Here is a 12,089-nt window from a genome sequence, read left to right on the forward strand (position 1 = left end):
ACCAGCACCGTCTTGGCGCGCAGCTCGTAGTGCGTGTCACCCTCGCCGCTGCTTCTGCGGCTGCGGGGTGGTGGCAGCGGCACAGCCTTGTAGGTGCTCACCGTCGCGTTGCACAGCACAGCACTCGCATCGTCGCCCTCCCCCGACACCAGAGCCTCCTCAAGGATGTCGTGTGCCTGCGCGTCGTCAGCGGCGAGGAAGGAGGTGAGGCGCCGCATCGACACCAAGAACTGCGCATACACACCAATGAGGTTCGCAATGACCTCAAAGGGAATATCCAGGAGGCCGAGCAGCGAGAGAATGGGGTAAATGACAGCGGGGGACATGGGCTTACCCGTGCGGTAGTAAGCCACAATGACCGCAGCTGTTGTGCAGGTTGGCACACACTGGGAAAGCAACGAGGTAGCGATGGAAACGAGCTGGAATCGGCGTACAGCACGGAGCTCAACTCTTCTGCGCTCATCTATCTCCCTCTCGAAGATGTCCTCGAGACTCATGAACTTGACGGAGCGGATGCCGGAGAGAAACTCGTTCACAAAGCGAATGCGGGCGTCAGAGAGCTTTGCCATGTCTAAGGTATAAGCGTACGTCATTCTTGTCAGAACAACCTGCACCGGCAAGGAGAGTAACAGTACCACAATGCTGATGCCCGCCATCTGCCCAATGCTCCGGTAGAGCAGGAACACAGTAACACACACTTGAAGTGGCACCGTCACTGTCATCCACAAGACGTAAAGCGTGCTCTCTACACTTGCCACATCCGTCGAGATGAGGTTCACGATGCGACCAGGGTTCAGCTCAGGACGCCGCAGTTCTCGCGACGCAATGCATAGGCACTTGGCTGTGACGCAGGAAGACAAGGCCGACCGGATGGCGTACGCGTTACGGTGAACAACCTGAATGTACTTCTGAAGGGCAAGACTGCGCACGAGCGCAATGCTAAAGAGGAGAAGGACGCTTGCCAAGGTCTGCCACGCACCACCCCTCATGCTCTCGCCCTCCGCAGAGCTGGATAACTCCGAAGACGTAGCAGCCGCGCTGCTGGCGCCGCTGCTTGCACTCTCAGCAGATGGAGTGTCTGCACTGCTCTGGAGGAGGCGAAGGTACCAACTGAGCGCCATGGGAGTCAGAAGAGTCGATACCTCCACTGTCACACGCAATAGCCCCAAAAGAAGCAGTTGCCAGCGGAGAACGTGAATGAGAGCCCGCGTTACAGACATGCACGTCGGTGGGGCAGGAATGCCTATCCCACTCTCCGCTGATGTTCCCCCACCGCCCCCCTCTGAGTCGCCGCCGGGACCCTCTCCGGTAGCTGATGCTCCACGGGCCTCCCCTTCGGGCTTTTCTCGCCAGAAAAACACATCCTCCACCCGCTCGCACGTCAGAACCGTGTCGTCCTCCACAGGGTCGAAGAGGTGCTCGCCATCCACCTCGCCGCGGTGGTACGCCCCCGGGCCGTGCTCGGGGACAGGGCTGCGGCCTCGGCGGCACAGCAGCCGGCGCATGCAGCGGCCAGCCCAGCCGCCACAACGCCGCGACGGGGCCACGCGCCACTCCACGCCCGCGTACAGCTGCTGTGGCGTGCCGTACTGCTGCACCGCACCCACCCAGCGCAGCACGCCGTCGCTGGCGTCATCCCAGAGCACCCCGACGCGCGCGCCCACGTAGCCGTCCCACGCATGGCGGCGTGCCCGCTGACGCTGCAGCTCCGCGGCCAGTGCGACGCCGGCGTTGTAGGCGCGGTACTCCCGCATGGGGTGCGGCAGCCGATCCGCGCTCAGCTCCTCTCGCGCCGCGCGCTGCATGAGATCGCCAATCCACGTGTAGAAGAGCGCGCCAAAGATCCAGCCCGAGCGGTCCTCCGCCTGCACGGCATACGACGGCTCCGCCCCGTAAAGCGAGTGCATTTCTTTTTGTGTAGTGCTGCTAAGGGATGACCGCGTGGATCGCTCTGCGCATCGTCGTTTGGGGAAGCAGCGACGTGCGCTAAGTGCGCGAGCTGAGGAGAGGCGCGGAGCCTGTCGGTCACTTTCTTTTCGCTCAGATCGAACGCCGAGATTCTGCGCAAGGAGTGCCCAGAAAGAGACAGGGAGACTCCGAGCAGAGTGAACGCCAGCACGACCGAAAGAGATCGCGAGCGAGCGGCAATGTCCGCCAAATACCCTCTCACAATGAGCACAATAACGTCAAAGCAAGTCAACGGGAAGAGAGAGAGCGCGCCCCGTCACGCGCGCGGCCACCGGCAAAAACACCTCGAGTGTGCGCTGTGTGGTGACTATGTCGTTGAATGTGTGTGCGTGTGTGCGCCCAAGACCCTGTAAGAGGCGTCAGAAGCGAAGTAAAAAGGGGCGAAGCCCCGAGTCGGGCTGCCACCCAAAGCAAAGAGGGGGGAGGGGGGAATATAGCGCTGGTGAAAAGACGCAACCGAACGAAAGACAACGAAACAAGGCGAGCAGGTGAAATGTGAGTGTGGCAGCAACGACACAAATGCCGAATGGTGCCGAGAAGGGTGTGTGTGTGTGTGGTGGGGTGGGGGTGGGGGGTGGGGGGGGCTGGGAAAAGAGGAAGCTCAGCGACGGCAGTGCTTGCAGTGGTACAGAGACCCACAGCGTGGGAAAATGAAAACGAGAGGGAAATGTGGAGCGAATGGGGTGGGGGTCACCTGAAGGGGGCGCAGAGAAGAGGACAGGGGAGGAGGCGGAATACGCAGCGTTTGTACACACTTGTGGCGCTCGCCAAAGGAATGCACCAGACCGACGACCACGAGCGAAATGCACGACCCACCCTCGCAGTCTTCCGCGCCTGACCTCTGCCACAGCGCTCGCGTAACGTGAGTGCTGATGCTTCGCTGATGGCCACTCGTTATCCAAAAAGAGCTTTAATTTCAGTTCCAGTGTGTCCACACTGTCGTAGAGCACGAGGTAAACTCTACCCCACCCCCGGATCTGCCACAGGCCAGTAGTGCACTGCAAAGCAGCGCAAGACACGTGCTATACCGATGGCGTCTCAGCCATCGAGACACGCCCGCTGCCTCAAGCTTCACCCGGACTACACTCCGCAGGTCATCTCATAGCAGCTCCCACTGTACCGGTCACCACCTGGTGCATCCCTCGGGGGGAAGGGGGGCTCAGACTCCCCACACTAGTAGGCAGTGAAGTCCAAGTGAAATGCGTTCCAGCCGCGCTGAGACTCTGCCCATTATATGGATGGCGCAGACGTGTTTAGGGTCGCAGGCTTCTCTGAAGCAACGCCCTTCAGGATCTGACCGCCGACATCAGTAGCAATACATCGCACTGACCTCCCTACCTCGCAGGCACACGGCCCTGACACCACCAGAAGAGGTTCGGCATTGGTAAGGATAGACAGCTGCTTGGCTTCCCCAGAGCGAGTGGTCGTACTAGACCCTTTTTTGCCAGGCTGAGTTTTCCCGCGTCATCGGATCACTGGACCCTGCGATAAAACACGGAGGAAGTGTGCATACAGAATGAGAATGAAACTACAGAAGGGAGAAGAGAAGTTCGCACTCATAGGCGAGCAGATGTACAGCATTACCGACAGCGGGGAGAGGAGACAGAGAGAGAACACACGCCGGCGTCTGATTCCGTGAAGAACTGAGAAGCAGCAAGATGAGAAGAACCACCACACTGCCCAGTAAAGATCGCCTTGGTGGTTCACCTATTGCCATATAATGAGGTAAGTAGCATCAAGAGAGAAAGCTCGAACGCGCTGAACAGCGCAGCTCCGCACATCTATCCAGAAGCACGGATGTGCGCCACACAGCTCATCACAAGACCGTTGTGCGCAGCGTCGGCCATCTTCGACTTCACACACCACCACCTTCATTCAATACCGCGTAAAATGCCTGCTGGGCGCCTTTGCTCAGCGACCTCACCAACACATTGAGTGCAGATCCCTGGCGCTCCACCCGCTCGCACGTCAGCACCGTGTCGTCCTCCACAGGGTCGAAGAGGTGCTCGCCATCCACCTCGCCGCGGTGGTACGCCCCCGGGCCGTGCTCGGGGACAGGGCTGCGGCCTCGGCGGCACAGCAGCCGGCGCATGCAGCGGCCAGCCCAGCCGCCACGACGCCGCGACGGGGCCACGCGCCACTCCACGCCCGCGTACAGCTGCTGTGGCGTGCCGTACTGCTGCACCGCACCCACCCAGCGCAGCACGCCGTCGCTGGCGTCATCCCAGAGCACCCCGACGCGCGCGCCCACGTAGCCGTCCCACGCATGGCGGCGTGCCCGCTGACGCTGCAGCTCCGCGGCCAGTGCGACGCCGGCGTTGTAGGCGCGGTACTCCCGCATGGGGTGCGGCAGCCGATCCGCGCTCAGCTCCTCTCGCGCCGCGCGCTGCATGAGATCGCCAATCCACGTGTAGAAGAGCGCGCCAAAGATCCAGCCCGAGCGGTCCTCCGTCTGCATGGCATAGGGCGACTCTTCACCAACGAGGTCTGTCATTCTTGGCGCAGTGGGTGATGTAGCGGAAGTTAGATGACGCACCGGTGAATGTACTGTCGGGAGGTCACACGGGCAAGGTGGGGCGCTTCCGCGCGAAGTTCGTCTTCTGCAGGAGATGCGAACATTCACGCAGCGGTAGTCGAGGCTTTGAAAGCGTCGAGCAGCACGAGGGAAGAGGGCGAAGAAAAGCAGACCGCTCACGTGGCACGCTGTGCAGCCGTAGTGGATCTGCGGTGAAGCAACGTAGTGTGCACCAGCTGTTGAAGATTGCGAAGCTCTAGGGCAGAAATATGTAGAGTATGACGGTAAAAACGCCCGTGTTAGAGATACAGGAGCACTCCCTCGGCTATAGCAGCTGAGGCTCTGGTAGAACAATGCTGCCAAAGAGAAAAAGGGAGCGGGTGGGGAGGGGGGAAGCAGAGAGAAGTCACAAAAGGAGTCACTCCCTGGGCGGCAGTGGGGGGGGGGTGAGGAAGTTTATTTGTTTTTGTTGGCCGATGCTCACAGCCGTCGTTGCTCCCGACACATAGGCATCGGGCAGCTGAACCCGGCGAGGGTGAGGCGGGGAGAGGAGTGGTGGTGGGAAAACGTGAAAGGAGAGGATCGCGAGCTGCGGGTGGGGGCCAACGATGACAATCGGGCTTGAGAGGTAAAAAGAGAGTAGTAGGAGGAGGAGGGAGGGGGGAGAGAGGCATAAAGGCGACGAAGAGCACCACGAGCAAGAGACGCCACGTAAACCAATTTAAGGGCGCAGGGGAAAGGCAAACAGAGGCGCGCGCTCACCAAGCCGAAGGAGGGAGAGGGGAGCGGTAGAGAGAGAGAGAGAGGGAGGGTGGGGTAGGGAAAGAGAGCTCAAGCGAAACACGACAAGGAGAGAAAGAACGGAGCCGAAGGGGTCTGGCGGAGGTAACAGCGGTGCTCCCGGTGTGCGAGTGACGCACAAACATGAATGCTCAAGAGGAAAAAAAGACACCCGACAGCCCTGTCAGGGAGCGAGAAGCAACAGGGAGGCTACCGCGCTACCACACCACGCTAGCCCAATAAGCACGCAGCGCACAATCACGACAACTTGCGGTCACTACACTTGCGTCTGCCTTCGGTATGCTCGCTTCTCTATGTTAGACGCCCAGCTGCTCTGCCGCTGCAGTGCATCGCCGTCACCTCACAGGGTTGCCAGTGATGTTTTTATTGCCCCCGCGGTGCAACGATGAGTACGGAGCGGAAGGACGACTAGAGTGACTGGAAGAGAAGACGGTAAACCGCTGAGTTAAACGGCAGAAGCGCAAGAGCCCTTCTTACCATCCTCGAACAGGAGCGGTGGAAACAGAAGAAGGGGATGGCCCAACAGAGATGTGTGCCTTCATCAAGAGCAGAGCAGAGAGCCGAAGGCACAGGAAGGGAGAGGAGCGACAGAAGGGAATTCAGTGGAGTGCGAGAGACAATGTGAGTGATGTAAGTGGCGGAAAGCGATGCGCAAGGCAGGGTGGGGAAGGCCAAGCCCTCCATGACACCACACACTAGTGGTCTACTTTTCTTCTTGGCTGTGGCGGCGTCGCGGCCACTCCTAAGTGTGTCGGCACTCACATGAGCTGCGGCACGTGCCCCGGCCTCGCACCCATTGTGGGCACTTTTTTTCTAGGTGTGTGGACACGCGTTGAAGGTGGCGTGTACACCCGATGATGTGCCTTTCATAGTGGTGCCTTTTTTGCTATTGCGTCACGCCTTCTGTGGTGTGGCATCGGACTCCTTACCGCAACACACAGCAGAGTCGTAGTGGTGCAGTGAGGCGGAGAAAGGCACGGAGAGGGGGAGAGAGAGAGAGCAAGAAGAGAGAACAATATGCCCCGGACAAAGAAGACAGGAAGAGCGGGCGTTCAGCGACACACACCTGCACACAGGCACAGGCAACGCCCACCATACACTAGACAGGCATGACGACACAGAAGAAACAGAGCCTGAAGCAACTCACCCGCGCCCCGCAAGCGCACAGAAAGAGGAAGACAGAATCAGCCAGGGATGTGAGGAAGCGCAGGAAGGCCCGTCATTTCCGTGTCCTTCTCTCATCCCCGAAGCTTCGCTGCCAATAGCCCTCTCTACGCCGCAACACAAAGACGAGTGAGCAAAAAAGGGGGGAGGGGGGGGCTGAGGAAACCGAGCAAGAAGAGGGGGGAGAGTGCCCACGGCAATGCACTCGAGCAGAGGAAAGGGAATAACAAACACAAATGTATGCGCAGCCAAAGGCAAAATGGGTCATGGGCTTCAGCAGAATATGAGAGAGCACAGAGAGAGGGAGGGAGGGGCAAGGCTCAGCATGCCATGTGCGCCACCAACTCTGTTGAGAATGTGTTAAGCACCGCAGTAGAGCTGCGTCTCATGCTGTACTACTACGCCTTCCCTCCCAAAGAGGCAAAGGAGAAAATAAGTTGTTAGTCCTGCCAGACGATCTGCAGGAGTGGGGCGCTCGACTCTCGTTCTAGTAAGGTGGCGCGCGCCTCCAATGCACTAACGCGCATCTTCAGGTGTCGAATGGCCTCAAGCACTGAACGCTTCGCCGCATTCTGCTCCAGTACCGTGGTACAGCTCTCCAGGCCCCCGACACGACGCTCCAGCGCGACGATGTCGTCCCAGAGAAAATCTCTTCCATTCACGCGCAGCTCGGTGCTTTTCTCGCGTGTGGTTCCGTGCAGCAGCGCGCCGTCAGCGACTGCAGCGTTCCGTTCCGCCTCGAATGGCTCTTCAGAGGACCACCACTTGGTATCTGAGAGATGCCGTGCACCGTCGACAGGCGCAACAGCAGAATCCGAAGGGAACCAAGAGGCGATGTCGTCGGAAAACAGCTCTCGGTTCTGTGGCAGAGAGACCAATGGCCCCGGCGGCAGCGGTTGCCCCTCCACTGCTGCCCCCGATAACCTATTTGAGCTCATTGCTTGTACCACTGTGCGGGTTAGAGTGTGGGCTGCCGAGGTATTCGCAGACAATTGTGCGCTTCTCACGCGAAGCGCAGAAGCCGATGCCGTGCGGAGCCCTGACCGCCGCTGCTGAGCATCAGATGGTAACGGGTGTGAGGTGCCTGTTGGAGAACGGGAGGGACTTGGGGAGGAGGCAGCAGTGATGGGCTCTGTCGAGTGTCTCATCATTGGTGCATTGAAAGCACACGAGTGGGAGGGCGAGGATTCCGCTGAAGCAGGGGAGGAAAGAGAACACTCGAAAGACAGCTTGTGAGCCGGTGTATACGATTTGGCCGGCCTCGGCGACAGCGTTGAGGTGGGATTTGCTGCTGCGGACGCGCGAGGCACAGCAGGACATCGCTCCGCCGACCTCAGCATTTTCTCCTGCGACTCAACAGAAGACGTGTTGTGAGTTGTGCTGAGCCTTCTGTCCATCCTCAAAGAGGCACGTTGCCGTTGCTCTGGTATGAGTGTGGAGTGAGCTCCGTTGTGTGTGGCATTTCTGCCCGCACTGGAATCCCGCGTTGCAGTCACAGAACACTCGCCCCTCTCTGGAACCGGCACTCCACTCGGCTCGCTAGTGGCGGCTGCCCGTTGTGGTGGCCCGTGGGTGGCGGAGGTGGCTTGGCGAGGCGTGCCTGCAAGCTGCAAGTGAAAGTGACTTGCCGGATTTTGACAGCCTTGCTTGGCGCGGTAGCGTGCCAGCGCCGAGCCTGCAAGAGACGGCGATGTCAGCTGGCCCTGCGGGGGTACGGGGGTGCCGCGAGCTGGAGTGCCTACGAGTGCCTTAGCTCGCAGCGGTGTGATGCCGGTCGGCTGCTGCTGTTCGACAGTTGCCGCCGCTGCATCGGTGTCTTTCGTGGGAAGGGGCAACGAGGGCGCCTGTTGTAGCGGTGGTGGCGAGACAAAGTAAGGTAGTGCAGCGGCGTGGTGCACCCACAACTGATTCTCGTGGTGCTCGCATCTTGGAGTAGTGGCAGTGAAACGATCAATGTCGCAGCGCTGCGGCGGCGTAGCTTTGGTGGCAGCTCTCTCTTCTCTTCCGGTGTCTGCGGTGCTTGCTGCTGTCCTTCGCGACGGCAAAAGAGACGGCTGATCTGGCCATGTCTTCGTGCCCGTTGCAGAAGCCTCCACTATCTTCGCTGTGGCTGAAATAGAGGTATACGCGAGAACAGATGCGACAGTGCTACTGCGTGGTGTGAAGCTGCGACTCGCCGTCAGTCCAGTACTCGCTGTTTGTGAAGGCTCCGCACTCCTTGCCACCTGCGCTACGCTCGGCAGGTCACCTTTTTGAGTATTATGCCACGCCGCCAGGGCCATGCGCGGCTGCGATGGCGGACGTTGTTTCGCCACCTCGCTGACTATCAACGTCCTCGAAGCCTCCACGAATGAGCAGCTGCTGCCTGCGCTACGTGCGCTGGAGATTTGTATTGGTGATGCCGCCTCTAAGATGTCTGTTGGCTGTTGGATTGAGGAGTTCGTTTCACCCGCCTTCTTGGCGGCTGCAGGGCTGCCCTCGTTGAGAGATTGCCTGCCACACTTAGCGCCCCTCTCTCCTACCCGCTCCACATCAGCTGCAGAGGAGATACAACAGCTGCGATTTGCAGTCACTGCTTGATGGGAACGTGGGGGCGACTGCAATGGCGTCAGCGAATCCGCCAGGTCACTACCCAAAGTCCCCGTGAGCTCCAGAGAGGTGGGGGTTGCGTTCGCAAGAGCTGCCTTCAGTCGCACTATTTTATGCTCAGACTCAGCCGCACAGTCACCACGGGAGGAAGCCTGCGCAGTAATACTTACCTCCTCCGAAGGTAGTTTCTGCATGCACTTGTAGAGCTCGGTCTCGCAGAGATCGAAGTGTTTTGAAAGCGCCAGCCGTCGAAGGGCGTCCTCGTGGCGTGTGAAGGAATCCCACACCACAACGTGGCGGCAGTTCTCGCTCGAGGTGTCCGGATCCATATCGGTGTACGGGTTGCTTCCATGCGTCGATGTGCTATCCCTGGCGTCGCCCATCGCTATGACACCCCTGGAAAGGGTTAGTAGGTGGCCGGGGGGGCTGTGGCTGCTGCGAGGGGACGTGGATGGCGATGATTTGCAGCAAGCTGGATGAAGCATTGTCCTCACTAGCGGTGTACCCTTGAGGGAGAGCTCCTGCGCCCCTGTAACGCGGTTCGCAGAAGGCGATTTAGTCTTCTCGCCCTGGTATGCTCCGGGGAAGGACTGGCGCGAGGAGCTGCAGCTGCTCGCATCGCGGGCACAGTGAGAGGTGGTTGCCGGTTGCGTATCATGGTGCTCCACTGCGAGAGATGTGAAGTCGCGCGGCGCAGCAGTAGAGGTAACGGCGCCCTCCTGCCCCAGTGCCTTAGCGGTCCGTCGTGCATTCTCTCTCCCCGTGCCCTTGGCTGATACGTACAATGATGCCTCTGCAGTCACCTTTGCCCTGGCTGTGCTCAACCGGGTCTTAATGTCGCTCAGCACAGGGGCAAAAGAGACCCGCCTCGTGGCACGGCTCGAGTGCGTCAGTGACGGCGGGGTTGACATGTTTTGTTTGTTCGTTGTTTGCAGCTGAAACGGAAAAGAGAGGCGGAAAGGCAAACAGAAGAAAAAAAGGGGGGCGAATAAAGTCTGAGAAAAGAGCCCCACAGCAAGAGCGCTCGATAAGCCACAGTGGAGCGCAACTCGCAGGCACGAGCACAGGCGGCCAAAGAAGCAAAAACGAAAAGAGATGGCCAATGGTGGGAAGCCTGACAACGAAAACACAACGCCGTGCGTGCGCGTCCCTGCAAGAAAGCTGAAGCCCCCAACACCGCCTCCGGGTTGGTTGATTTACGTTGTGGAGGACGACCACGCTTGGGTGTTGTGAGTGCGCTTCGGACGCTTTTTTCCCCCCACCTTCCTCTCCCTCAGCCCGTTTTCCTTCGCCCTTCCTTCCTTCCTTCTTCGGCCTCCTCTTTGCGAGGCGCCCGTGTGGGCTGTCGCTTCCGCCTGGGAAGCGGCCAGGCCAGAGAGAATGGCCAGCCAAAAGCGCCTCTCAGGGGAAGTGAATGGGAGGGAGGGGGGCGGCCAACACGAGCACGATGCGCAGCAAAGTGCGAAGAGAAGAGAAAGACAACAGACGCCAAAAACTCAGAAGAATGAGAATACAATGAAGCGCCGCTGGGGCGCACGGTGCGAGAGAAAAGTATAGAGGAGGAGGGATGAACAGAGGTAGAAGGTCACAGCGGCACCACAAGTTGCCGATACTGGCTCTCCCCGGTTCTGCCTTCGCAAGTGAAGGGAAGACGGGGAAGGGGCAACGGAGGATTCGATGTGCTGCTGGGCGCACGTCGCGTGCGTCTCGCGTTACTGGTCGGTGGTGGGGCCTTTTTTTTGTGTTTGTGTGTGTTTGGGGGGGGGGGGTGGCTGCAACCAAAATTGACGCTGCTTTGACGCTAATGAGAGACCCCTGCGTGTGTAGCGTCGCAGCGAGGAGATGATGGATATGATAATACAGACTGCACACAAAGCTCTGGCAGAACCGCCACCGCCTTCGCGCTCGGTGAAAGGCGCGCAGAGTGGAGAAGAATCAATAAGGAGAGAGGAAGGGGGTGAAAAGTATGCAATATGGGGCACATGCTCTAACGCCCACTCGTGCCGGGGTGTGGTCGAGTAAGCGCTTGCGTGCGAGCAAATACGCTGGCAGCACGTCCGCACCTGCCACAAGGTGAAAAACATTCACCAGACCATTGAGGCGCGAGTAGATGACCGAAGCACAGAAAGGAGCCCGACGACCTGGAGATCGCTGCATTGCCTTGAAAGCGTACGCATACATTTTGGGGGGGTTCGTCTTTTCCGCTGTTTGTGGGGGAGTTTTGCGAGGGAGTAAACTGAGTCGAAGGGCTGTTCGAAGAAACATGGCTCGAGAAAAGGAGAAGACAAGCATGCGAAGCGTTGGACACCCAAAGGGAGAGGGGTCAGTGGGGAAGAAAGAGAGAGAGGCACCATCGGAGGAACGCATGACACGACGCGGAGCACGGCAACGACAGAGGGAGGGAGGGAGGGAAAGAGGGAGAGGCATTGCAGAGGACATCAAAACCGACGAGCAGAAAGAAGAAAAGAAAAAATTTAGATACGCGAACGAATTATGGAAAAACATGCGCTAATCAGCAATGAAGACATCGCCCCAGTGATCGGGAGACGCCGGACGCGCGGGCAGCCACGACGACACAAGCACACCATTGCCAACAAAAAGGCCGTATTGCCATGCCACCTCATCCCTACAGCTTTATGGAGAAGCATAAGGCTGGTTACCTGCACCTACCTACATTTCTAGAACGGGAGAGAGACGAAAGGGAAAAGAGAGAGAGAGAAGCTCATAGGCGCTTGGATGGAGATGGCATGTGCACGAACGGCAGGCAATGGGGGAGGAGGCGGAAACAAACATGCAAAGCCGGAAGCGATGAAAAGCAGAGCAACGCGAGCCTTGACGTGCAGCGACGCCTCCCTCCTGAAGGAGCCAAACGTACGGCAGAGGAGAACAAAGAAAAACGGCACGACTCACAAAAGCGGCCCCCAACCAGCGTCGGTGGCAGCCTACTCATATAAACGCACACTGCACATCAAGGCGCACGAAAGAGAGAGGGAGAGGGAGGGAGAGAGCTGAGCCCTCTGTGTACAGAAACCCAAGTGGGCTCGGCATACTT

General features: G+C 59.0%; 3 protein-coding genes across 3 annotated transcripts in view, besides 1 other annotated feature; all 3 read right to left on the reverse strand.

The window, feature by feature from the left end:
* Positions 1–1,907, reverse strand: part of LPMP_311200 (p-glycoprotein e, putative) — a gene marked incomplete at both ends in the record, with an annotated part of 4,848 nt that extends 2,941 nt beyond the window's left edge. The window contains one exon of the mRNA XM_010703208.1: positions 1–1,907. Within this exon, the coding sequence (XP_010701510.1) occupies positions 1–1,907 (1,907 nt within the window).
* A 990-nt stretch (positions 1,908–2,897) lies between these two features.
* Positions 2,898–3,439: a repeat region.
* Positions 3,440–3,823: 384 nt separating this feature from the next.
* Positions 3,824–4,462, reverse strand: LPMP_311210 (multidrug resistance protein, copy 1-like protein; the record flags this gene model as incomplete). Its single annotated transcript, XM_010703209.1, has 1 exon — positions 3,824–4,462. The coding sequence occupies one exon, from the start codon at positions 4,460–4,462 to the stop codon at positions 3,824–3,826; it is 639 nt and encodes a 212-aa protein (XP_010701511.1).
* A 2,426-nt stretch (positions 4,463–6,888) lies between these two features.
* LPMP_311220 (hypothetical protein) lies at positions 6,889–9,948 on the reverse strand (the record flags this gene model as incomplete). The annotated part of the gene is made up of 1 exon (XM_010703210.1): positions 6,889–9,948. The coding sequence occupies one exon, from the start codon at positions 9,946–9,948 to the stop codon at positions 6,889–6,891; it is 3,060 nt and encodes a 1,019-aa protein (XP_010701512.1).
* Positions 9,949–12,089: the final 2,141 nt, after the last annotated feature.

This window comes from Leishmania panamensis (assembly GCF_000755165.1).
Source record: "Leishmania panamensis strain MHOM/PA/94/PSC-1 chromosome 31 sequence".
In the NCBI taxonomy this organism is placed as follows: domain Eukaryota; phylum Euglenozoa; class Kinetoplastea; order Trypanosomatida; family Trypanosomatidae; genus Leishmania; species Leishmania panamensis.